The 26,540-nt window shown below is 39.5% G+C and overlaps 1 protein-coding gene across 2 annotated transcripts in view; it reads left to right on the top strand.

Annotated features, from left to right (window-relative positions):
- Positions 1 to 26,540, top strand: part of RSRC1 (arginine and serine rich coiled-coil 1) — a 164,618-nt gene that overhangs the window by 108,588 nt on the left and 29,490 nt on the right. For both annotated transcript variants that reach the window (XM_081955300.1, XM_081955299.1), the window contains one exon: positions 19,007 to 19,072. In XM_081955300.1, coding sequence (XP_081811426.1) covers positions 19,007 to 19,072 — 66 coding nt within the window. The remainder of the gene's footprint in view (positions 1 to 19,006; positions 19,073 to 26,540) is intronic.

The raw sequence follows: 26,540 nt of genomic DNA, 5'->3' as shown, positions 1-26,540 counted from the left end.
AGAATATGTGCAGACCTACAAGCTCTGTATAGCTCGCAGTGTAATAGAACATGTGAATTATCTTCCACTTCTCCTTTCCACATATACAAACCCGTTCTGCTATAGGTGTTCTCTTATACCTGCCCTGGAGGAGTGCTGAAAGAAGAATGTTAAATCTGGCTCTGAAGAAAGCTATTCTTCATTTTGGGAAGATCAGATCATTTAGATATCTTGCCGATTCCCACACACCCTATTTGATTCTGTCCCTACTGTGGAGAGACAATCTATTTATTTCTTCTTGGAACTCCATGTCTTTCATTCTATTAATTACTACTTGCTTTGCTTGGTCAAAGCCTAGGGACATTAAGAATAACGGTGAGAGCCCATAAGAGCCCAGTTTGTGATCAATTGACTGTGTCTAGGGGGAAGGGAAATTGTCAGTCAACGCTAATGGGGACAGTGCCTCTGGAAAGAAATGCATTTTAAGCCAATGAATGATCATCATCTTCCAGGCTCTTACCTGAATTTGAGACATGCCTGTCTCAATTCTTAACTGGAGTTCCATTCAATTCAATTTGGAGTTCCATTGGGTGCAGCTAAGATGGCTCACAGGAATTTGGTTTGTATGGTTTCTAGCAAGTCTTTCTTTGCAAGGATTCCTGTTTGTGCCCCATATAGAATTTGTGCCAATGTTTTGGCCTCAAAAAGTTTTAAGGCAGCAGGTACTAACTGACCTCCATCTGTATAAAAGAAATGTTTAATTGCATTTGAGGACCTTTTGGCTACTTGCAATGTGTCATCCAGGTGTGCCTTCCATGTCCCTTGCGAGTGGAAAACCACCCCAAGCTATCTAAATGTTCTAACCTGTCCCAAACTATGTCCTTCTATTTTCCAAGAGTATTGGCTTTGTCTTTTAACAAAAACTAAAATTTTTGATTTATCAAAGTTAAGGACCAGCTTGTTTTGCCTGCAATAGCCGACAGTTGCCCTAATTGCTCTCTTCAGTCCTACAGGAGTTTGTGAAATGGTAGCGGCATCATCAGCATATAGAGAATTGGCACTTTGCGTTGTGCTAGGTTAGGAGGATGGAAATCAGGATTCTGTAAAAGATCGATCAGTGGATTAATATAGAAGTTAAAGAGGGAGTGGTACTCCACCATTTAATAATATATATTGTGGAGTGGTACTCCACCATTTACCGGCTTGTTCATCTTTGATTATCTCCCCTGAGATTAGCCAATCTTGAAGTTTATAATTTAGGTGTTTGGCATACAGTTTACTAATAACGCTTAGAAGACTAATGGGTCTATAATTGCCTGGGTCATTTCTATTACCTTTTTTATAAATTGGTATGATAATTGCTACTCCCCAATCTCTAGGCATATGGCCTGTTTTATCTATAAATGTAAACAGTGATGCTAAAAGTGGAGCCCACCAACTGGCATTCTTTTTGATTATTTCTGGCAGGACATTATCAGCTCCGGGTGCCTTATTAGCCTTTAGGGCTCCGATCAACCGGGATCTCTCTTCTGGTGTAACAGGGAGCCAGTAAGGAGTTTGGTCCAAACTAGCTTGGCTCTCCTTGGTTACATGGTCAGGATCTGTATAAAGCTCCCTAAAATACTCTTCCCAGACATGAATCGGAACCTGATTTGTTGGGGGTAGGGGAGATTTTCCCAATCCCCTGGTGATGTACCAAAAAAGGGATGTACTTTTTGTCCTGACTGCCATAATTAGTCTATGCTTTCTTTTAGAAGGTTCTTATATTGTGCTTTCAGCTGCTTTAAGTAGTAAATGTGATCCTCAAAGGGGATACTTTTAGTTTTCTACATTATATATCCTTTTTAATTGCACGCAATCTCTATCGAACCATTTTTTGTTCTTTGAAACTGGCCTTTTGGAGTGAGCTAGTGGTCTGTTACTGAGAGCTGAATTCAAATTTAAAATTAAGGATTCAAACCCCTCTAGGTAAGATCCTCCACACTTATTTCTTAGTACAGATGTACGTAGCTCTATGGTTTCAGGGGCTAACATCCATTTGGTAACTTCCTTAGTGTTTTTCTCGTTCCATTTAATTTTTACCTGGGTATTTTGAGTCTCTAACCTGGGTAGGTAGACTGTGCCTGCCCTTAGAGATTTCTGGTGCAATGTGAGAGCAAGGAGTATTGTATTATGATCACTTTCCAGTCGCAAGTCTACCTCCATCTTCTGTAAGAACTTCAGGAGGTCATATGATATTATCCAGTAATCAACTGTGGATTTTCTTCCTGCTCCCCGATAAGTATATTCTGCTGGAAAGTTGCTCCATGAGGACCCGTTAAGGATACAAAGATCCAAACGTACAGTCATTTGTCTTACACACAAACTTGCCCGATTAGCTTTAGGGTCTTTAAATTGTCTGGAATGCAAAGATTCTCCTGTTACATTTTCATCATAGTGAATCTTAAAATGATTAAATAATGCTTGATCATTTGGTCCCATTGTAGCGTTTAAGTCCCCCCCTATAATTATTGCAGCTTTGGGGAATTTGGCTGAACAGCCAAGAATAAAATTTTAAGGCAAATTTTAATTTCTGATGTTCCGGCTGTGGATCGCGACGGGCGTGCTTCACTCGCCCTGCGCGCTCTTGGTGGGCTCCCCCTTAATCGGGGGGCACAGGGAGCCTCGTAGGGGCCCCTGCCGAGGGGGTGGCTAGCGGGGAGTCCCCTGTGTCGGCGGCGGCCACGGGGGGGGCTCCCTGCATTGCCCTAGGCACCAGGAGGCAAAAGGGGAGGCGTGAGTTCGCGCTTTCGCCTCGAGGCAGCTGGACGAATTCGACGATTTGAAGGCTGCAGCTGCAATGTGGTGAGGTGGAAATCCCCCCCCCCCGTTCCCTTTTCAGACTGGAAAAAAAAAGGATTGCCAGCTTTTTAAAACGTTCAATCTGCTCTTGGGAAGTGTGACTAGAGGGAGGGGGATTTCCCCCCCCCCCTTTGGAAAAGCGGCTTTAAATTGCTCTCTACCCCCGGAGGAGGTATGGAGAGAACTGTGGAATGAAATCACACTCATAGCAAACAGCAGATGAATACTTTGCTGCAATTGTGAAAATGAGGTGATGATTTGACTTTTGTGAAAACTTTAAAAACTTTTGGTTTGTTGCCTTCTGATCCCGGTGCTGGCAAGGCAAGATGGCACACTTCCGTTGTGCTTTGAAATTTGACTCCACCCACAGAAACTGCTGGCATTTTGTCTTTGTCTCCGTGACACTCAGAGATATTTCTTGATACACAATACCCTGGACCTGGAACAATGGATTTTATTATTTGGATTTGAACTATAGAAAAGGTCTCTATTTGCCTGGACTGCCTGCCTCGCGATCTCTCTTGGCTACCCACCTTTACAGCTCCCTTTTTATTGTATTGACACAGACATCTCTGAGCTTTCTTTATTAAAATGGCACCGAAAAGACCACCACCTGGGAAACCAGGCTATGCGGGTTCTGCCCCTACATCTTCAACATCCAGTCCTAGCGGGCAACAGTCACTAACATCTCTGTTACAACCCAAGCCCCCCGAGGAGGATCTAACCCAACAGATGCTACAAAAGATCTTAAAGGGGCAGGAGGAATTGAAGAACCAACTAAAAGAAATGAACAAACAGCTCAGAGAAAATCAAAACCGAACGGCTCAAAATGCACAAAGACTGGAAGTTTTGGAGGAGGGGACGGCCGAGATGAGGGGGGAGGTGAGGGGAGTCCAGAGAGGAAATCAAGAACTTGAGAACCATCAGATAAAAATGGAGTTTGAAAGAATGTCATTTTTCCTTAGATTTCAAAATGTAATTGAGGCTGATGATGAAGTTTTGAGGGAAATTATGACAAAGTTGTTGGCTGAATATATTAAAAAAGACAGACAACAGCTGGGATGGGATATTGATCTGGTCTATAGAGTCAATTCCGCTTATGCTAGAACACACAATGTTCCAAGAGAGGTTCACATTAAATTCCTTAGAAAGACTACAAGAGATGAGATTCTGAGTGCACAAAGGGGGCAAGTGTTAAAATACAAGGATAGAGAGATAGCCAACCTGAAACAAATCCCAAAGAAAGTTAGAGATAAAAGAAAAAAATATTCGTTGTTAGCGAAGAAATTATACCAGAAAGGGATTTGGTTCAGATGGCTTCTCCCAGAAGGTATGTTGATATTCTGGGAGGACACTAGAGTTAGAATTAACACAACCATGGAGGCGGAGGTCTTCATGGAAAAAAACAAAGTGCTCCTAGATAAAACGGATGACACCACACGGGATACACAAGACACGGGAAGTGCCGGAGCCTTGCTGGAGGGGGGAGAAGAGGCAACACCGAGAAAACCTAGATCACAAAAGTGAATTAGAAAAATAATGCAATTGCTAATACAGAGAATTTTTTCTATTTGATATAAAATAGATTGAAATTATTTGAAGATATAAGGTAAAATATGCTGTCAAAATATTGCTAAGTAGTGAATACTTAATGTATTAATAAGTGAAAGTTATGAGAATTGGGGGGAGTGCCATTTCCTGCATAATGTAGCTGTCAAAATTTGTAACTTCATCCACCATCCCCTTTCCTGAAATTTTCTGTAAAACCAATAAAAATGTTTTACAAAAAAAAAAAAAAAAAATTCTATGCTGTCCCAAATCTTGTTAATCACATTATTTTTATTAAGTGGAGGAATATAGATATTAAAAAGCAAAATCTCCACCTGTTTAAATAAGAGTAATGTAGTTACAACCCATGGCTGGAAAGGTGACAGTGGTACACATTTAAATTGCAAGGATGTATTAACTAATGTCACAATGCCCCCTTTAGCTCTCCCCCCCACCTTGAGTTAACCCAATAGCCATCTAACTGAATCTCTGTGGAGGCCCAGGTTTCCTGTAAGAAGAGGCTGTCAAATTGTGATATATAGTAAAAAAAGAGTTGGTCTTTTGATGGAACAGATCCAACCTGCTATATTCCAGGTTATAAGGGAAAGTGGGTCATCTTTTGCAGCTCATCAGGAAACTTGATTTATACAAAGGGAAGTTGTCTGGTTTTTACCATGGATTGCGGTGTCATCCCAAACCGAATTGGCCTTCTTTAAAAATTGGGAGGACCCGTCTAGGTCATGTGTAGACTCTTGAGGAACTTGTTCAGGGTAAGAGGTTTTAGCACCAGCTAACAGAGCTTGCCATTCCGATGCCTCTTCTCTGGGTGTAGGACAAGGCGTTATTAGGTCGTCTTTCATTCTTTGAGATGGTGGCTCTGACGTGGGTCAACTCTCAGTTTCTTGGTTTGGTGCTGAAGGTGTCATGGGATATTCACACATGGATGAAAACATCTCCGTCTCTGCTGGGATCTCTAATACCCTCTTTGGGTCTTGGCTTCTATTTTCCATGATCTTGTATTCATGTAATCCCTTGTCCTCTGGGGGAGAAGTGAGAGGCTCAATTATTGGGGAAACCAGATTTATAAGCAGCTCTGCTGTGTCCATTGTGACCAATAAGAATTTCTTTAAATTTTCTAACTTGTATAATATATTGTCTTGTTCTTTCCTTGGGAGAGCACCAAAAGTGTTAATGAGACCAGCTTCTGTGCTGTTAAGTATCTCTTCACCGGGCAGGGCTGGTTGACTCCCACTGTCTTTCTCTTTTCCAAGTTGAAAATGAGGAGGAGGCAGCCACCTTGGGAGCTCGCACGTTAGCTATTAACGGAGTAACCCTTTCCTCACCAAAGACTCTGATGGGAAAGATTTGGAAGGAGGCTAAATATGCCTTCATCTTGAATAACATCTGTGGTATAGTGGGCTGTTTGAAAGACAGGAGAATCCACTTCCAATTTGGGGCCTCAGGTAACCACTCCACAGCACGGAGATCAATCATGCCCCTGTGACAGTGAAGAAGCTGGCTAGGGGAATTTAGAATTGCACTTCTGGAATTCCAACGTCCATAAGTAAGTCCGTTCATATGGATTCTAAAAGCTATCCGTTGGGTTTGTAGTGAGCGATGTGATTGTTGTAATTGAGGGAGGGATGCTTTCCTGATTTCTTCTTTATTGATACCTTTTCCTCTCGTTGCCTTGTCTGGGGAGAGACTGTTTTCTGAGAGGACTGCCACCTTTTATCCGACTCTTTAACTGTTTCTCTGGTTCTTTGCTCTTTTTCCTTTTCCTTACCCTGCATATGGGAGTTAACCAAGTCTTCTGCAAGAACTTTAGTGGGGGTACCTGGGGCCCGATATTGTACTTGAAGAAAAACAGCTAAATCTTTTTTCAATGTCTCTACATCATGTTGGATGGCAATTAATTGTTCAAATATTGAAACCACCATTTGCGCTGTGAGAACGCATTGCTTTGCCATAAACTCAGTTGAATTTTCCCAAAGTAAGCTCTCCGTACTCTGAACTATCTGGTTGTTGGTCGCCTTTTTTGCCTTTAGCTCAGCCTCCGTAAAGGAAGTTATTGGGCTAGTTGTTTGTGAGAAGAGCTGGCTTTTAGTTTGTTCCCCCCCTCCACCCGCCAGATCGGGAAAGTCTAGTAAATGCTGTTTTGCCACATCTTTTTGCCGGTCCTGTTCTAATCTCTCCAGATTGTTGGGGATGTGGGGGTTAGTTTTACTTACAGATCTCATGCCAACAAAGAGCTCCTCAATTCTTGGTTGTTTTGCTGTCTTCACCGGAGGGAGAGATCCTGGGCTGGTGCCGTGGCGTTTCTTTCTTTTTCCCATGCTTTTTAAATTCTTGGCAGCAACAAAAGTTTTTGTTTGTATTATGTTCTACGCTGTTATCTCCACCAAAAATGTTAATTAAATAAAAAAGGATCTAATGGGAGTACTAAAAATTGATAAAATGAAATAAAACCGGGAGGCACTACTACAAACACGCTCCAGCTGCACTGGCTGCAGCTCCGCCCCCCCCCCCCCCCCACACCTCAGGCTATGTTCTGCACCTAATGACTCCTCGAAAGGCAGATTTATGAAGAAAAAATTAACTTTGAATGAGGATTGAATTGGCCCTGACAGTCTGATAGACTGTGACACAGATTCAGTGGCAAAACATACGTAGCTCTAATTGATTATCAATATTTTAAGCAAAGTGATGAAAATAAGCATTAGGTGATGAGAAACACGGTCTTAATACAGTACGTAGTAACCAGGATTTGCAAAGTCTTTGGGGAGATTTATCTGATTGTATCGCCTCCCACTGCTATAAGAATGTATATCTGCATTCTATTGTCTCCCCCCACCCCCACCCCCCACTGTACAGATCTAAGATTAGAAAGTTAACATTCCTGGTAAATATATATATATATATATATATATATATATATATATATATATATATATATATATATATATATATATATATATATATATATATATATATATATATATATATATATCAGGTCAATTATATTTTGAAATGTGTATGCTAAAAATCCAGGTTACTAAAACTTGACACAATTTAAATTTATTTGTAATGTTTCTTAATAAAATTATTCGTGGCTCAGATAACTAAAAGGCACTATTTGAAAAACTGCATGTTTATTGGACCTTCCCATGATGATGTTGCATTATTTAATATGATTCCAAATATTGTTTAGTAATATATGTATCTATTTTGTTTATAGCTATTGAACAAAAGAATAATATAACTAGTATATGACTTTATCCATTGAACAAATGTACAGTACAAGAATCATATAGAGAGTTTTCAGCAGGTTTAAACATATTTGCTGTACATATAACTATAAATATGTGTTAACTCAATCTGAGAAAAATATGAAAACAAATATTTAGAAGCACTATTTTCATCTAAATTTTCAAAAATATAATTGTATCTATAGAAATACAGTTAAAATTACTATCATCTGCTTGCTTTTTTATTTCTATTACTTTTTCCTTTCTTTTTTTATTCTTATTAAAAATTTTGTTTGCTTTTATTTCAGCATAATTTTTTATAGCTGCATTCATGGGGAAACAGATGAAAAGATTTTAGTTTAGTTTAATACTTCAGGATTAGGCCAGCAACCAAAAATGAGTGATTTATTCGTCATTGCATTTGTTTCATTCCAACAGACAGACTGCATGCTTAAATAATGATTTAAATTATTCTTGTTGCGCCATCTAGTGAGTATCTGGTTCTTTATGAATAAGTGTTGCCTTCATGATTCATTGACAGTATCTAAATGTAAGTCATTAAAATAGAATCAGAAGTTTAATATTCTTATTTTCTAGCTCTTAGACTTTTATTTGCAATTTCTACTCTAACCTATTATTTACTAGTATGAAAATCAAAGTGTATGGAATTATTTTATTACATTACTTGCAGTGCTACTAATTCTCCTTTTTAGTTTATAAAAGCAAAAAAGGTATTCCTAAATATGTATAATATATAGTTATATAAGAAAAGTCATTGGAAACTATGTAGAAATGTTCACAGCATGATTATTTTCTATTTATCTTAAACACAGCAGCTGAAAGCTTTTCCAGAGGATTTATCTAAAAACATGATTTTGTCCTTAACTTGAAGTTCTGTTTTTGTCCTTTAAGTCTTGCAGTTGGAACAAAGACCTGGATAACACATTATAACACATTATGCTTGTATTATCAATTTATAGTATGTCAGAATAAAATATCACTACTTATATAATTATATAATATGGTTAGCATTCTGTATTTTCTGTATTTTCAGCTTTTGGGGGGGCGGGGAGAAGATACCCCCCCACATAACTAATTGAGACTGACGTGATAAACATGCATAGGATAGTGTTTTAAATCAGAGAAAATGTAAATATTTGTACTCCTAAAATACACTAAAGAAAAGATACCTTTCATATTCTTCTTGTTGTGGTTAAAATCTAGGTTCACTATTATCTAAATCTGATACTTTTTTGAGGGATCTAATCTGGAGTTTTGTTCACAGATTTTACATATAGTGATGATAGTGAATTTTGGACAAGAAGATAAAAATTTAAAATGTGCGGATGCATATATTTTCAATTGATTTGTTTCATTTTTTTTAATTTTGTAGTTTGGTTTGATTTTTAGTATTGTTCAGATTTTGTTTATACTTTACTATTACATTTCCTAAAATCAAAATAGTATATGATTAAATTGTAAAAAATTGTATATCTCTGTTCTGTTGATTTTTTTCCCAAAATGAAGGCAGTTATCTGTGCTATTCATAGGTTTGACATAGTTTCATTAATCTTAATAAGTAGTTGGTGCCATATAAACAAAGCCCATCTATCTATGGTTGACTATATTCTTGAGGTTATATTTTATAATGAACGTGATTCATTAATTGATTGGCTAATGTGTGACATTGCATGTTATACTGTGTGGTATCTCATTTATTTAAAAAAAGACCTTGCTATTTACTGCTATTAAAGACCAATGTGCACATTTGTGTTTATGACCTAGTAGTAGTAAGCATTTCTCTTTTCAAACTAATGAATCAGAATACTGTGACATCTTAAAGACTAATAAATGGAATGTATAATTTATTAATCTTTCAGATGCCACTGTGCTCTGATTTTCTACATAGATACACACGCAAAAATATAGATTGTATAAAAGAGGACTTCCTTTTCAAAATTAATTACTTTAAACTTTGATGTGCATAGCCTCCACTTGACTTTCCTCTTATTATTTCCTATAGTCCCTATCCTTAAATACCAAGCTGTAGTGACAGTTCTGTAGCCTATATGACAGGTTATACTGGCAGCTACATTGTGGAGAAAAAGCTGAAAATATGGAGTGTGGGGAATATAATTTTTTTCAAGGAACTGCCATTTCTTTCTTTATTCTTCTTGATTAACAATTTCTACACTAATGATGAAAAAAGGGCAAGTAATGAACTTTTCTACATTGGTGAAAGTTTACTAAAGATTGGAAAGTTGTTGGGGAAATGCTAAAATGTGTCTTTTCTGATAAATAGTGTTAGATATTAACATATATCGGAGGAAGTCTCCTCTCTGGTCCGCTGCTACAGCGGGAAACAGGTATTACTCTGATTGGTCGAGAGGCGTACCCGAGTGCTATAAAAGGGGAACCCTCCGACCACAGAGCAAGCTGGATCACTACTACTACTAATAAAGAGCTGTTAAGTCACTTCGTGTCCGCAGTCTGTTCTCTCGTTGCCCAGATCAAACATTGGCGACGAAGGTGGGATCGAGAGACAGATAGGACGAAGAACGCTACCTCCAGAATCTCCGGATTTGATCCAGCCCAGGAATTCGGCAGAAATTCCGGCAGCCATCTCAAGCCACCGCAGCGCAGCAAATTCAAACGAGAGAAGATGGCGATGCATGCTCCCCCCGCTCCATTCGACCCAGAGAATGACGAATGGGAAGCCTTCATGATTCGTTTCGAGTGTTTTCTCGAAGCGAATGAATATACGGGAATCACCGACGCCCGGAAGAAAAACATTTTCCTCGGCTACTGCGGAAAAGAAGTATTCAACACGGCCAGAGACCTCACCGCGCCTACTCCAATACAGGCAGTATCATGGGCGGCGTTGTAACAGGCTCTACAGACTCATTACGGGCCAAAACCTTCCCGCCATGTTTGCCGCCAAGCGTTCAACACGAGGAACCAGAAGGCGGGAGAATCTATCAACCAGTACGTTGCAGCACTACGAAAAGCAGCCACACATTGTGGATTCAGAGACCTGGATGAGCAGATTATGGATCGACTCGTTAGCGGGCTGAGAGACATTTCCCTACAAAAGCGGCTGTTAGCCAAAACCAATTTAAGCCTACAGATTGTACTCGAGGAGGCAAGAGCTTCAGAAGCAGCAGACAGATCAGCGGAGACAATTCAACGCGGGTTTAACACTGGCCAGCCAGCGCCAAGACACACCAAAGTTCACTACGAGGACACAAGCCCCGACTACGAGGATCCCGAGTTCGAGGACAGTCACCTGATGCGGAGCAGTCACGTGAGGCCTGGGGGGAGACCTGGATTCCGTTTGCCGCCCTGCGCAAGCTGCGGGGGGAATCACCCCAGGTCTACTTGTAGGTTCAGGAACGTTGTTTGTTCGCACTGCAACAAACTTGGGCACATCGCACGAGTGTGCCGGAGCGAAGTCCCTGCCTCACGGCAGCCACCCATGTACCGCCAACAGAAGCCCAACCCAGGGGCTTGGCGAAACCAAAAAGGGCGCCCAGAGAGAAATCCACAAGTGTTTACCCAGAGAGAAAATTCCCAAAGAGCTGAGCGAGCGTATCCCCAGAGAGATTACACACAAGGAGCTGAGCGAGCGTATCCCCAGAGAGATTACTCACAAAGAGCTTAAAGAGCGTTCTATCAAGACGCTCAACGAGAGTATTTTCAGGATACAGATACTGAGATAGAGTTGACCCAGAGAGAGGAGTTGCGAACATATCTCACCACGATAAGTCAGGTCCGCCCAAAGCGGCCAAAAAGGCTGAGAGTCCTCTTGGAGGGCTCACCTTGCGAGCTAGAAGTTGACACAGGATCGACCCTGACGATCATTTCATGGGCATCCATGAAACAGGCTATCCCTAGCCTCAGAAAGAGCCAACTACGCGTTCCAGACGTCCTGCTACGAGACTACCAGGGGAACCAAGTCCCCATCGTGGGCCAAGGCACATTCCAAATCCGTTTCAAGGACATCGTAGCCCAGCTGCCCGTGACCATCGCCAGCGCGCCATTACAGAACCTTCTGGGGCTTGATTGGTTTGAAGCCCTGGGGTTAGAAGTCACCGGAATCAACGCCATGGGAAACAGCAGCGCTGAACAGATTTTTAAGGAGTTCGAGGATGTGTTCAGCCCCGGTCTTGGTAAGTATGTGGGTAAACCAATATCATTTAATTTAGACCCCAAAGTGGCGCCAATCTGACTTAAGCCGAGACGAGTGCCTTTTGCACTCCGCCCAAAAATAGATAAGGAAATAGATAAATTAGTAGAGCAAGGAGTCCTTGAGCCGGTGGATCACGCGCGTTGGGAAACTCCCATTGTGACCCCAGTCAAACCAGACGGATCAGTCCGCATCTGCGCGGACTATAAATGCACAATTAATGTCGCGCTACAACAAAGCGCATATCCTGTGCCTGTAGTACAGCACTTATTGCACTCGTTGGGGCCAGGAAAGGTATTTGCTAAATTAGACATGGCACAAGCTTACCAGCAGCTGCCCATAGATAGCGCCACAGCGGAGGCCCAAACTATAGTGACGCATAGAGGGGCATTCAAATGCAACCGGCTGCAATTCGGTGTGAGCATTGCTCCAGGTTTGTTCCAGAGCGTCATGGAACGGCTTTTGCAAGGGATACCGGGAGTCGTCCCCTATTTCGACGACATCTTGGTGTCCGCTGCAAACAAGGAGCAATTAAATAAAAGAGTCAGAACTGTTTTGGCCAGAATCAGAGAGAAGGGTCTCCGCCTTAAAAAGGAAAAATGCCAAATTAACGTGCCTAGCGTAGAATTCCTGGGATATAGAATCGATGGTCAGGGAATACACCCCACTTCAAAGAAAATTAAGGCGATCCAGGACGCCCCCACACCACGTAACCAGACCGAGCTGCAGGCCTTCCTCGGACTACTTAATTTCTACAGCGTTCTTCTGAGACAGAAGGCGACCGTTGCTGAGCCGCTACATCGACTACTCCAGCGAAACGCACCATGGAGATGGGGACGATCCGAAGCAGCAGCTTTTGCCGGGGTAAAGCGCCTGCTCACCACTGACTCGCTGTTAGTCCAATACAGCCAGACACTACCGCTAGTATTGACCTGCGACGCATCACCCTTTGGAGTCGGCGCAGTCCTTAGCCACAGGATGCCAGACGGAAAAGAAGCACCCATCGCGTTCTACTCTAGAACTCTTTCATCGGCCGAGAGGAACTACAGCCAGATGGACAGGGAAGCGTTAGCTGCGGTAGCTGGAGTAAAACGTTTCCATGAATACCTCTACGGCCGCGATTTTGAACTAATTACTGATCACAAACCGCTGTTGGGACTTTTGGCGGGAAACCGCCCCACCCCGGTCTCCCTTTCTCCACGCATGACCAGGTGGACTGTTTTCCTGGCTGCGTACTCCTACAAGTTAATTCATCGACCGGGTTCCTCTCTAGGACACGCAGACGCACTCAGCCGTTGCCCACTACCGGACCTGTTGCCAGACCCCACTCCCGAAGTACCGGTGTTGCTCATTGACTGTTTGGACTCAGGACCGGTTTCTTCTTGCGACGTTGCAAGGTTCTCCTCTAAAGACAGTTTAATAAAACAAGTTCAAACTTGGGTTTGGAGGGGGTGGCCGAAGGGAAACGTGGGCCCAGAATTCAAAGTGTTTTGGTCAAAACGGGACGAACTCTCAGTGTTACAAGGTTGTTTATTGTGGGGGGATCGAGTTGTTATTCCTTATGCTTTACGAAAAAATGTGTTAGATGCATTACATGTCGGGCATCCGGGGATCATTAGAATGAAGGCTTTGGCGAGAAGTTACGTTTGGTGGCCAAACATGGACAAAGAGATAGAGGAGTGGGTGGCCACTTGCGATCCATGCCAAGAATCGAGACCAGCACCCCCGGAAGCACCCGCCACGGAATGGGAAAAGCCGAAAGCACCCTGGTCGAGAATATGCATCGACTTCGCAGGGCCAGTTCAAGGTCAGACTTTCCTTATAGTTGTGGATGCATATTCCAAATGGCTAGAGGTAGTCCTAATGACTTCAACCACGGCAGAGGCAGTCATCAAGGTTCTACGGCGACTTTTCACCACTCATGGCCTGCCCGACCTCCTAGTCTCCGACAACGGGCCCCAATTCACGGCCATGCATTTCGAAACGTTTTTAGCAGGTCAGGGAGTTTGGCATGCCCTCGTCGCGCCATTCCATCCGGCATCAAACGGACAGGCGGAGAGAATGGTGCGATTCGCAAAAGAGGCCCTCGCTAGGATGGGTCCAGGTGATTGGCAAACACGCATTGACCATTACCTCTTAATTCAGCATATTACCCCATGCGCAACGACGGGTAGGAGCCCCGCTGAACTACTAATGGGCCGCCGCCTACGGTCTCACCTGGACCGTCTTCACCCAAATTACTCTGCCACAGTTCCCCCAGACTCCACAAGCAAAATTCGGTCTTTCAGCATAGGGGATTCAGTATACGCCCACAACTATGCAGGGGGAACATTGTGGATGCCAGCCAAGGTCATTGGCATCACGGGTCCACGATCGTATCTGCTGGAGCTGGAAGATGGGCGGAATTGGAAAAGGCACATCGATCAACTTCAGGGTCGCCTAGCACATTCAGACCTTCGAACCGAAGACGAGAGTTTCCAGCCAGCGGAAAGTCAGCCACTCGAAAGCCCCATCATAGAGAACTACGACACCTGCGAACCCAGGTCGGAACAAGAGATCGAGCACGAAGCAGAGCAAACCCCAGACAACGCAACCGAGCAGACTCCGGAACGCCCTAGCAACGAGGGCACAAAACCTCCCGGACGTGAAACAGGAAAAGCACCCGATCCTGCAACCACTTCTAACCAACCCGAACTGCGACGCTCATCCCGAGCAAGACAAACACCAACGTATCTAAAGGACTATGTTACTAACCGCAACGTTCCGTCTAGGAGGGGAGGGGTGTTAGATATTAACATATATCGGAGGAAGTCTCCTCTCTGGTCCGCTGCTACAGCGGGAAACAGGTATTTCTCTGATTGGTCGAGAGGCGTACCCGAGTGCTATAAAAGGGGAACCCTCCGACCACAGAGCAAGCTGGATCACTACTACTACTAATAAAGAGCTGTTAAGTCACTTCGTGTCCGCAGTCTGTTCTCTCGTTGCCCAGATCAAACAAATAGAAAGATAGTAAGTAATATGTGGTATGTTCCAAGGAAAGAATGTTTGTTAAAAGAAGAAAAAAAGACTGCTTCTGTCCAGTTTGTGGTATGGAAGAGACAGATATGGCAGAAGAAACATGAATATTACCTAAATGTAGTGAGAATGGATTATTTAAGATATTTGTATGCCAAAAGAAGATGAGATAGGATATAATGAACATATATTGAATACAAAATGCAAGAGCAATATATAAAAGTTGTTGAGGTGACTTGGACACAGAGAGAAAACAAATGAGAACTGAATTACAAAATAAATATAACAGAGGAGCAAAAGCTTAAGAAAAAGGCAAAGACTGAGAAAGTCATGACTGGATGAGATCTTCAGGAAGAAAGGAGAGAAAATTTAAAAATAAAAGGCAATGTATGAAGCACTCTATGAATGTGATAGAAATGAAGTTTTTTTAAAACTTGGAATTGTACATTATGCTTGTTTTTCTTATACTTTTAATTTCTCTGTCTATTTCTTACTCCTTTTCAACAGTTTGCATAACATTGCTTATCATTAAAGGCATGAAGGCCCAGCATTCACTCACTCAGCAAATCTCTTGCCTAAATGAAGCTTCACAATCTTAATTAATAAAAAACTATATGTTTCAATATTTATCATCGGGATCAAAGTTACCCAACTTTTTTGGGACCAAAGTTGTCAATTGCTTTTGGATAAAAGTTGCTAAAAGGTGGTTATTCATAAGACTGTTATGTGGAATATAGCCAATTAGAGGACTCTTTTTTAATGAAAATAGTATGCACCATTCATAGATTATTCAAATATAAGAGACTAGCTGGTTTTGTCCCTGTGATGGAATTTATAGTCTCAGTTTCTAGCCTGGTGCCTTACCCAAACTGGCTTCTATGTTTCAAAGTTACTTATAAAGAATTCTGAATGATTTTAGAATGTAACTTTCCAAATGAGTTAAGTAAAACATTTCAGTTTTGGGATCATATTAGTATAATATAACACTTCAAATGTTGGCTTGAAAAAAGACTAGTTTCTCATCTACCTTCATCCATGGAAGGGTAATTGGGTGACTTTGGACCAGTTCTTTTCTCTTAGCCCAGTTTACCTCACACATAATGCCATGGAAATTAACAACCACAAGGATTTCAGAAAGACATTTGTAATGCTAATCAAGATAAAAACATACTCTTGAAAGGTATAGAAATAAGTTCTCAGATAAATTTATAGACAGAGTCTCTGAAATGTTTTTTTTTCCAGTGGCCATTGCATATGGGTTTGATGTCTTCCCACTTTCACCGAACAACAACTACTACTCCATCATCTGATTCCAATAGTCTCCCACACCTGTTATGGGAAAAGAGAAGAGATTTTTATGCATTCTGCTTTGAGTATCTGAATGAGATGTAGACAGACAGACAGAATTTTAGGATGCTGCCGTATTCAAAGTAATCAACAGGAATGGAAAATAAAATATTTAAAAATTGTACAGTACTGCAAAAAGATTGACAGTATAAGTTCTGCAATGTATAAAAATGCATTTCTAACTATGAGATGGCATTTTTACTTATGAGCTAGCTATTATTTTAAAAAAATCCAATAAACTCTTCCTATGCAGAAAACATCAGTTATGAAGAACGCACTGGCATGGTGGAATAAATAAATCAAATTTAAGCCTGCTAGTTTATTGAATCTAAATTTTGCCTGGTTGGCCCAAGAGCTATAAATAAGCAATCCATCTTGTGTTGATAATGGAGGATCTTGAAACCCACCTAATGTTTGCATTATTAAATTTCATTCTAATGAGCTTTACTAATACATATTGAAGATAGTTATAAAGAGTGGAATGTGAATCTGAGAAGGTAATTTGAAAGAAGCATAAGCTGAGCATTTCCATGACTCAAGGGGTATAGCTACAATTACACATATAACCAAAATTAAATTTAAATGGAATTTCTATTATCCTTACCTTGGTATTAGTGTGAATAAGTGTAAATGAAGTAAAAATCTTTATAGTTACCAGTGGTTTGTTTTATTATCTAATTTAATACATTCTTGTAAAGAGATCGCTGGCAGAAAAGTTTTAATATTTCATGATTTAAAATGTAGTCTAAGTGTATCTAAAAGCTTGTAAATGGAAACAGATGTCTCTGTAATTGGTGCTGTCATTTCAGAACATCAGTATTTAAGCTGTATATTTTAAGAAGACATAGATACCAATTGAAAAGATATATTAGATTTTAAATTTGTGGATCATGTGGCATTCATGTCTTTCATGCTTACTAAATCAATTGATTATTCATATAACAAATATGTTGATATAGAAGACTAGCATTTGAAACTGTTGCTCTTTAATGGATTTATTACATAGTAAGAGCTGGTCTAGAATATAACTACCTACATTATGTTTCTCTATCTTTTGACAAAGCAGGTTTTTTTAAAAAAAAACTTAATATTTCATCTACTATAATGCTATTAGAGATTATTCTCTAAGTTCACTCATCATGCAGTGAGATAGCAATAAAGGAGAATGGCCCCTTTGAGACATTAATGTTTCAGAATAAATGATGTGTTAGAACAGAAATTTAATTAATTTACAGAGTATATTGATAGTCCCTTGTTACTGTGCTGTATATTTTTAATCTTCTTTAACATCTGTAGTAAAGTGTTTAAAACCCTTGCAGTTGAGCAACTTGTACTTAATTAAGTAATAAGAGGAGATATTTCTAAAAGAAGATTCTGTTTTTAAGTGCTGTCATAACATCGATTAAATACAGCTTTGTAGTTTGCACCGAAAAAGAAAAAGAGGGTATTATCCATGAAATGATATCATGCCTCTATAGAGAATTTATTTCATCCTATAGTCCAGTTAATGCTGACCATACCATTCTTCATACAGCACCTTCACTGCAACGCTGTATTTCAGGAGATTCTAGAACATCTTCATGTTCCTTTCTGTACTCTAGCGAGGCAGTGGGGTAGAATAATGTATCCACATACAAAATGATCTGGCATTATTTCTAGTATAACTTTAACCATTTAAATGAAATTTTAAAAAACACCCACTCGACTCAATAGAAAAACTATCTATAAACTAACTTCTGACTGACTAAATGTCTTTTTTTTGCTACTGAGAAGAAAGGTAATGGAAAGATGACTACATTTACCTCTCTTCATTGGGAGTTTCCAGCATTGAACGGAATTAAAGAGAAGGCTTCATCTGCAAGAAGCTTCTGATTTGCAAAAGACACAAACTTTGTCCCAGTAGCGCAGGCCCTTGCATTTGACATAAATATGGGCTTGAATATAACTGCTCCTGAACATATTAGGGAGGGAAGGAAGAGAAATATTAAATTCAGTAATTGATAGGTCTGGACTTAGAGTGATCTTGTGATCTGTCTTGAAGACATTTGCAATGCATTCTAGGAAATTTGGCATGTTCCATCCATTCACTCTCATTTCCAGATCATATCCCATTTGGATAATATATCAAGCATATATAGCTTTTAGAGTTTCTTTGTGCTAGACAACCATGTTCTGGAAATGGAGACTTCGCCTGGAATACTCCCAGGTAGTATTTGCTGAACTCTGCATATGGCTTTTGAAATGGTTTGGGTGCTATATTGTTTTTCAAGAAAGAATATTATTACACAGATGCATGAATAGCTAAGATATTTTGTTTAGACAAAATAACAAAGATTGGGAGATTTCTTGTCCCATTAACTTAGAAACATTGCCTGTTCATAAATTACATCAACTTCTTCAGGGAGTTGTAAGCTATGAAAGTGAGGGATTCCCTGAGTTTTCTGGTATCCAGCACTTTTCCTTTTTCCTGTTCCTTACTGTTACATTTTGGAAGGTTCAGGCCTGTTTGGAAGAATTAAGTTTTGCCCTGTCTTTGAAGAATCATTTTGGAACTACATTTACTTTTAGTCCCAAAGGCTTTTTGGAAGGATGTCCTTGGGAAAGACATTAGGAATAGAAATTCACATTTAAGAAGAGTCATTTACAAAAAAATAAATAAATACAAACAAAATTTCATTTGGTATCTGACATTCAGTTATAGCAATGTTATGCTAAATTTATATTAAAAGGATCTGTCCAGGTCTTTCCATCAGAGATTCAAATGACTATGTTGTTTCTAAGTATATTACATTTTCCAGATGTTTATTATAGAACTAATTGTCATGTCAATACATTTTTTTAGCTAAAGCTGATGAAGCATTAAAAGCAAAAGAGAGAAGTGAAGAAGAAGCAAAGAAGAAAAAAGAAGGTAATTTATCTGTGTTTCCTCTGATTTCCTCAGTTTCTATTTGTGATTTTTAGATTGGATGTTGGAATTAACATGTAGCAATTTCATAGTAAGTATTATTTTAAGCCTCCTACCACTCAATCAATTGGTATGATCCCTCAATCTATATAATAAGACAGGGGGAAATATATCTTGTATGAAGAAATTATGTATCCCATCATGTGATGTAAAGGCTTAATTTGACTTGTCAAAGGACTGAAATATCCTTTTTGGAAATATGGTGACCAGAACTGTAGGCCTGTATTTTAAGTATGGCTTTGTTAAAGATTTGTGTTTAAAATATTGCTATAATGGCAATACTTTATGTTTCTTTTCTAATAATTCTAATATGGGAGTCATGCTCATTTTTCAGCATGCATTCAGTGAGTTGATGTTTTCATTGAACACAAATCCATGCACAGATGGTTCCCCATTAGTCTACATGTGAAACTATCTGTCTTGGTTCAAAGCTTATTACTGTACATTTGTTGAGTTTGAATAACAATTGCCATTTTAATGACTGTTTTCCTGGTTTAGTTACTTTTGAACAACCATATAAAACACATGCTTTGAAATGTCATAGATATATCGGTATTTATTTCTAAGATCAAGTAATTTATGAACAAATTAAAACCCCTTTTTCAATGGCTTCTTTGCGAACCAATAGTTTGTTAGGTATGGATCAGTAAAAATATGTTGCACTTCGTATTTTTTTTTAATCCATAAAAATATTTATGACTATTTATGGCTCCAAATACTCTTTAAAAGCTTCTACATCTATGTATCTGTCTGTATTTTTTGTGGTTGTTAACATAAATTGGCTGAGGACCTTTTCTATGCAAATCATCTTGCTTTTATTATTTGATATGTAAATTTTCCCAGTGAAGACTTCTTCAATGTAAGCTCTTTTTAATGTATTAGCTGCTGTTGATTTCAATTTTCAGTAGCATACCTTCTTTTCAAGGACAATTTACAACAGGTTTACAATTAGGAAGGGACTAAACGAATGCCATTCACATGCTCAAGTCAGTTTCTAATGAAATTTCACTGACAGTCTTTTTATATCGGTTCCATTTTTATTCATTATTTTCTAATTATTTTATTAAATGTTAAAGGCATATATTTCTTTTATATACATTTTATATATGTCAACATAATAAAATTATTATAAAATGATATGTATTAAAATAAAAATCCATACTGTGCAAATTAAAGTAAAAAAAATTAAAAAATGAAAGAACAAGAATAAAAAATGAAGATATAAAACTACTTATTTTAATAGTCCATTAATTTTAAGAATTCATTTCTAATTTCGTTTCCTATTTTTCCTTTTTTCTGTTTATTTCACTTTTACCATTTCTTGTCCTTATTACTATATGTGTACATTATTTCTAAGATAGATGGCCAATAAATGCAATAAATAAATAAAATGTTAAAATCCAGATAAAAATGTATGCATAAAAAATTGATTCAATCATTTCAAAGATTCTTGCTGAACTTGAGGTCTCCTTGAAGATGAGATGAGACAAGTCTAATTCTGAAGAGAGAACATTCTGTAAGTTGGGAAATGATACAGAATACCTTCTTCCATTTGTTCAGCATGAATCAGGACTTTTTGAAGAAAGATTCGTCTATTGACTGTCATGTGGAGATAATTATATGCCAGGAGAACTTGGAGCAAGGTCATTTAGAGCTTTAAGGAATCAATATCTTAAATTTCATCTGATGAACTAACAGTTTAATAATAAAAACCAGTTATTTCAAAAAGGCCATAGTATTATGCATCAGTTATTAGTTTGACCTGATTACATCCGAATATATTTCAACTGTTTAAGAATGCTATAATCAATAAACAAATAATTATTCTTTGATCTGATTGGTGCAAGTACATTATCCATAATTATGGAAACATGTTCCTTGACCTGTCACTACTAGAAAAATCTGTAATGTAGCATTTGAATAATATAATTTATTATCTGTTATATTTGTATACTACTTTTGAGGATAACACACCTGCTAAAATGTTGCAAGCAGTAAGGAACTATTTTGTCAAAGAAAACTGGAAAATGTTATTTTAAAAATATTGCTATATAAACATTATACATCTCAAATAATATAAATCTCTTGTCAGAATCTCCTCTTTTTTTTACCCATATCCTAAACTAAATTTAAGGCACATATACAGAAACTAATTCTGATTATTACAGTCATACAATTAGTTAGCAGCTAATATGTGGAAATATTATACATTATTTTAGAAGGTCCTGTATCTGAAATGCACAATGGACTTTACATAAAGTCATAGCTATCTGTATAGCAAATGAAAATTAATTTTATATATTACTTATTTTACAGTCTTTATAAAAACTACTCCAATTATAAAGGACTGTGATATATAACATTGAACAAAAAAACCCTAATAAATCCAAATTAGTATCAAAAAGAAAAGAAAATCACAAAATAAATAAAGACAGTTCAAGTTTATTATGATCATTGACCAATATTTTATAAACATAAAATTATAAAGAACCATGAAAATTAAGAACCAAATAGGTAAAATAAAATCATAAGATGCATTAAATTTAAGTACATAGAGATTAAATGAAGTCCTTAAGATATAAAAAAGCGAATGAAAGAAAGTTAAAAAGAAATAATATGTTAGCAATAGAGAATTAATGAAATATGATTACATAAGTGCTAAATTAAATGCTGGTTAATAGTCAGATGTATTACTAGAAAAGGCTTTAAGGTTGGAAAAGGAGGAAGATAATAGAAGAGGACAAAGGAAAGGACAACCTGTAACAAGATAGATGAACTTAGTTACAGTATTAATTAGTGCTCTGTTGGGACATTTGAAATAATAATATTCAGTGATTGCTATGAGGAAAATTTATATTTGTGATATCCCACAGTCACATGGAACCACAGTGAGGAGGGCACTGGAGGCAAGGAACACAGCAATGTCCAACTACCACCAAACAGGTCTTGAAGAAACATCAGAATCAGAGACCAAGATCCATGCCATCAACACTTATGGTCTGCCAGTCATTAGATACTCTGTTAGTATAGTCAGTTGGCCAAAGGAAGACACAGAAGCTGCTGATGTGAGGGCCCAGAAGCACCTCACAATATACAGAGGTTTTCACTCCAAGTCCAACACGCAGAGACTATACCAGCTGATAACTTTTATCTAGGTGTTCTGACCTAGGCTTCCTGATACAGTAAAAAGCAATATTTCAATGGCTGTGAATTATGTTCATCCACAGCCTCTAATGAGTCCCAAATAGTTGTAAAGAGTCCTACAGTAGGCTGCCAAAGTCTTTTGAGATAAGGCTGATAAGCACCCACCTTTATCTTCCTTGAAACGCTGCCAAAGACTTAATTGGCAATTAGCTTGACAAGGCCACATGGAGCAAAGAGTCAAAATGGAGCCTTAGAAGGTAAACTGACAAGCATGAACAAAGTTGCTTCCTGCAAAGGCTCACGTTCCTTTGCTCCTCCCTTATGACCTATGGGAAGGGCCAATCACCTCCAAGCCTTACTCCCGAGTTGTCACTTCTGTCTTAACTGTTCTTTCCTTCTGGCAGCTCTGTGCACACACTGGGAACAGGGGCAACCCGTTCCTCTGCCTTGTTGATGTTTGGCTCTGGAGGCAGCACATAACTCCCAGATGGCTCTGGCCTCATCTCTACCTCCGATACGGAGCTCTCATTAAGCCTTCCCCAGATTCCAGGACTGGCCCATGTTCCTCCCCAACCCCCTTGTTGTCCAACTCTGCTGCCTGCTCTGCAAACCGCCGGCGGACCACAACATTGGGAAATCTAGTGCTTGCAAAAGGTTGGACTAAAGATAGCACTGAGACACTATGCAGCAGCACAAGAGCACAAGAACAGGCACTACACAGCAATCCCATAAAAGTAAGGGTCTACCATACTAGACCTGAAGTTCAGACTATGCAAAGACGTTTCAGAGACAGTCCAACACATAATGTCATGGTGCATGATGCATGATGCAGGCAGGAACTCCATACACTGAACGGCACAGTCAAATAGCTGGTGTTATGTACAGGAACATCTGCAAGTATATGAGCTAGACCCTCTCAAGTCCAGATGAGAAAGTTGTTGAGGATAACAGGGCTAAGATCCTGTGGAACTTCCAGATCCAGATGGAGAGGTAGATACTGGCCAATCAACTAGACATAGTAGTAGTAGACAAGGACCAGAAGACAGTAGTAGTGATAGCTGTAGCAGTGTCAAGAGACAGAAATATTAGGAAGGAGTATAAGAAGCTGGAGAAGTACCAGACCTGAAGGAAGAACTGGATAGTATGTGGAAAGTAAAGCCCAAAGTGGTCCCAGTGATGGTAGGAGAACATGGGGTTGTGATTCCTAATCTGGGAAAGTGGCTCCAACAGATTTCGGGAACAACATCAAAGCTCTTTGTCCAGAAGAGTGCAGTTCTAGGAACAGCTTATTATACAGAACCCTCAAACTCTTCCAGGCCTCTGTAGAGGACCCAAGATTGAGAAAAAAACATACCGCTCATAGGGATGAGAAGGTTTTTTGTTTGTTTTTTGCTCTTGAATTGGATCCAGAAGATTATTGACCAATGCAGCAACTTTAATGTAGGTGCAATATACTGCTTGGGTTACATGATCTCCAAGGACAATCTCAAGTAGAGCATATTGCAATAGTCGAATTGACTGGTGAGGCATGGGTTACTGAGGTCCAGCATTTTAAGGAAATGTTATGAAGGGAGGTTCCAAATGACTGAGTCAAGGAGTTTTGAAAGAAAAAGAAAAAGTATGGAAATCATTTTGTTCAATGTTATATATGTCATCAACTTTTGCTGTTTTTAAAGTTTTAAACATCATAAACTTTTCCAAACTAACAGTAATAAATATCTATGACCTCAGTTAAGCTGTGTACACATAGAAATACATTATAGATTTTTATATGTATTTATGCTCACTATACTCAGTGATATGCTATTAGTATCAAACCTTCAGATTTTGGTGTAATTAATTTGAATAATTTAAATTCAGTTTAAACTCAAAATAGCTTAAATATGAATTTTTACCTATAAACCTGGGTGGGGTGAGGGTGGGAATGATAGACAACAACCTCATGTCAGCTTTTATTAAGGTGTAAAAATTAAACTCTCAGGAAAATATAAAATCTCCATGTTGTTTTGGTTCTAAAGAAATTACAGGGTAACTTTTAAATATCAGATTCTTTATTTAATAGTTTGGTTACTGAATCTGACATAAAACAAGTAGTTTTTGTAATAATTGAAATTACTAATCTCCTCTCCTGGCTTGAGATAGTTCAGTTAAAATGGATGTAATAAAGTTTTTCTAATCTTAAATTTTGAAATAAATATATTTCAAACACGTATGGGGAACTAAAAGCTTTTGGTTTTTTGGTGTGCTAAGCAAAAGCTGAGTTGTAAATAAGCATATTGTTTTTCCTTTCATGAAGACAGGTTCATCTGCCTCTTGATACCATTGATTTAACATTACTTTATTGTAATTTTATGTCAAATCAGATCTGCGGTTAGATGTAAAATGTTACATTTAATCTGCTCAAAAATCAAATTATTTTACCTCCAAGCTACCAATAGACACACACCCGCTTTGCTGGTTTGTTGTTACATATGGTGTATTTTCTTGTCATGAATACAAATGGAGGACAAATTAGAATCTACAGACAGCTGACCTAAGTTACAGATTAGAGATTGGGCGTTGGTTACTCACCTGATACACCCCTTCTCCAAATGGTGGAGACATTATCCAGACATGGGTTATTCCAGCCAGTGTCCAATAGGACTGGGTCTACCAATTGATAAGTCCCGCCCTCCGTGATAGCCACTCCAGCTTAGACGAAGGAAGAATAAAGGTAGACTGCTGTGTCAAATATTCAAGAAGTCATGTGATCTCTCCTTGTCAATGCAAAACAGAAAATTAATCCGAACAACACTCCCAGGATGGGGCTGGATGATGTCTCAACCATTTGGAGAAGGGGCGTATCAGGTGAGTAACCAACGCCCATTCTCCCAGTTAGGTGGAGACATCATCCAGACATGGGACATACCAAAGCCTAATCTGTCCCATGGGAGGGAACAGAGTGAGGACTTAAGAATTTTGATGAGCCATCACCCGCTGCAACACTCGGCGTCCAAAGGCTGCATCTGCCAACACATATCTGTCTAGCCTGTAGTGGCATATGAATGGTGATGGCATTGTCCACGTGGTCGCCCTGCAGATCTCCTCCAAGGGGGCCTGAGAGGACCAGGCAGCTGAAGTGGAAGCGCTGCGTGTGGAGTGTGCCGGGATTTATTGTGGAACCGTAATAGATAGAGGGATGTAGGTTCTGGAAATCGCTGAGCGAACCCAACGTCCAATGTCTAGAGAAGAAGCCTTGGACCTCTTCTTACCTCCAGGTTGGAAATGGACAAAGAGAGCCTCTGAACGTCAGAATTCCGCAGTGCACTTGATGTATACACGCAAAGCCCGACGCACACCAAGGCAGTGCCATTTGCGTTCCAGACGATGTAATGGATTGGAACAAAAGTCAGGAAGCACCAATTCCTGTGCTCTATGAAATATTGAATTTACCTTAGGTATGAAGGTTGGGTTCAGGCGGAGAACAACTCTGTCCAGATGAAATATGCATAAGTCCTGTCTGGTAGACAATGCTGCTAGTTCAGAGACCCGCCTGGCTGTAGTGACAGCAACAAGGAACACAACCTTGATTGTTAGATGGTACAGAGATGCCGAATGCAGAGGCTCAAATGGAGACCCTGTTAAGGCATCCAAGACCTTGGCAATGTCCCAAGAAGGAAACCTACGTAGAGTAGGAGGCTTGAGATTGGTATCGGCAAATCGGCAAATAAGAGGCTGATGTGAGAGTGACTTAGAAGCATCAATGGACAGAACCGAGGCCAAAGCTGCCACCTGATGATGTAGTGTATTTGGGGACAGTCCCTTGTCAAGTCCCAACTGAAGAAACTGAAGCACATTAGGTATGGAGGCCTGCAAAGGTGAAATGCTTTTTAGCTGACACCAGGAAGAGAATTGAGTCCAAGTGGCATCGTAAATGTGATTAGTGGACGCACGCCTGGCAGCTTGGATCGTTTGTATTACCCCATGTGAGAGTTCGCTCAAGGCCTCTCGCTCAATCTCCAAGCGGTAAGACGAAGCCAGGCTAGATCGGGGTGTCGGAGGGAGCCTTGTAGAAGCAGAGAGTCGAATTGAGGAAGCTGCCACTGAGGGTCCACCGACAGATTGATCAAATCCGTGAACCGGGGCCAGTGGGGCGCTATAAGAATCAGTTCTGCTTCCTCGATCAGCATCTTTCAAATGAATCAGTGGAATTGGAGGGAACGCATACAGAAAACCCTGAGGCCAGCTGCACCTGTGAGCGTCGGTTCCCTCCACCCCCATAGTTGCG

The sequence above is a fragment of the Natrix helvetica genome, assembly GCF_964273705.1.
Source record: "Natrix helvetica genome assembly, chromosome: 5".
In the NCBI taxonomy this organism is placed as follows: Eukaryota; Metazoa; Chordata; class Lepidosauria; order Squamata; family Natricidae; genus Natrix; species Natrix helvetica.
The sequence above is the reverse complement of the archived record's forward strand: the minus strand, read 5'-3'. Positions and strand labels throughout refer to the sequence as shown.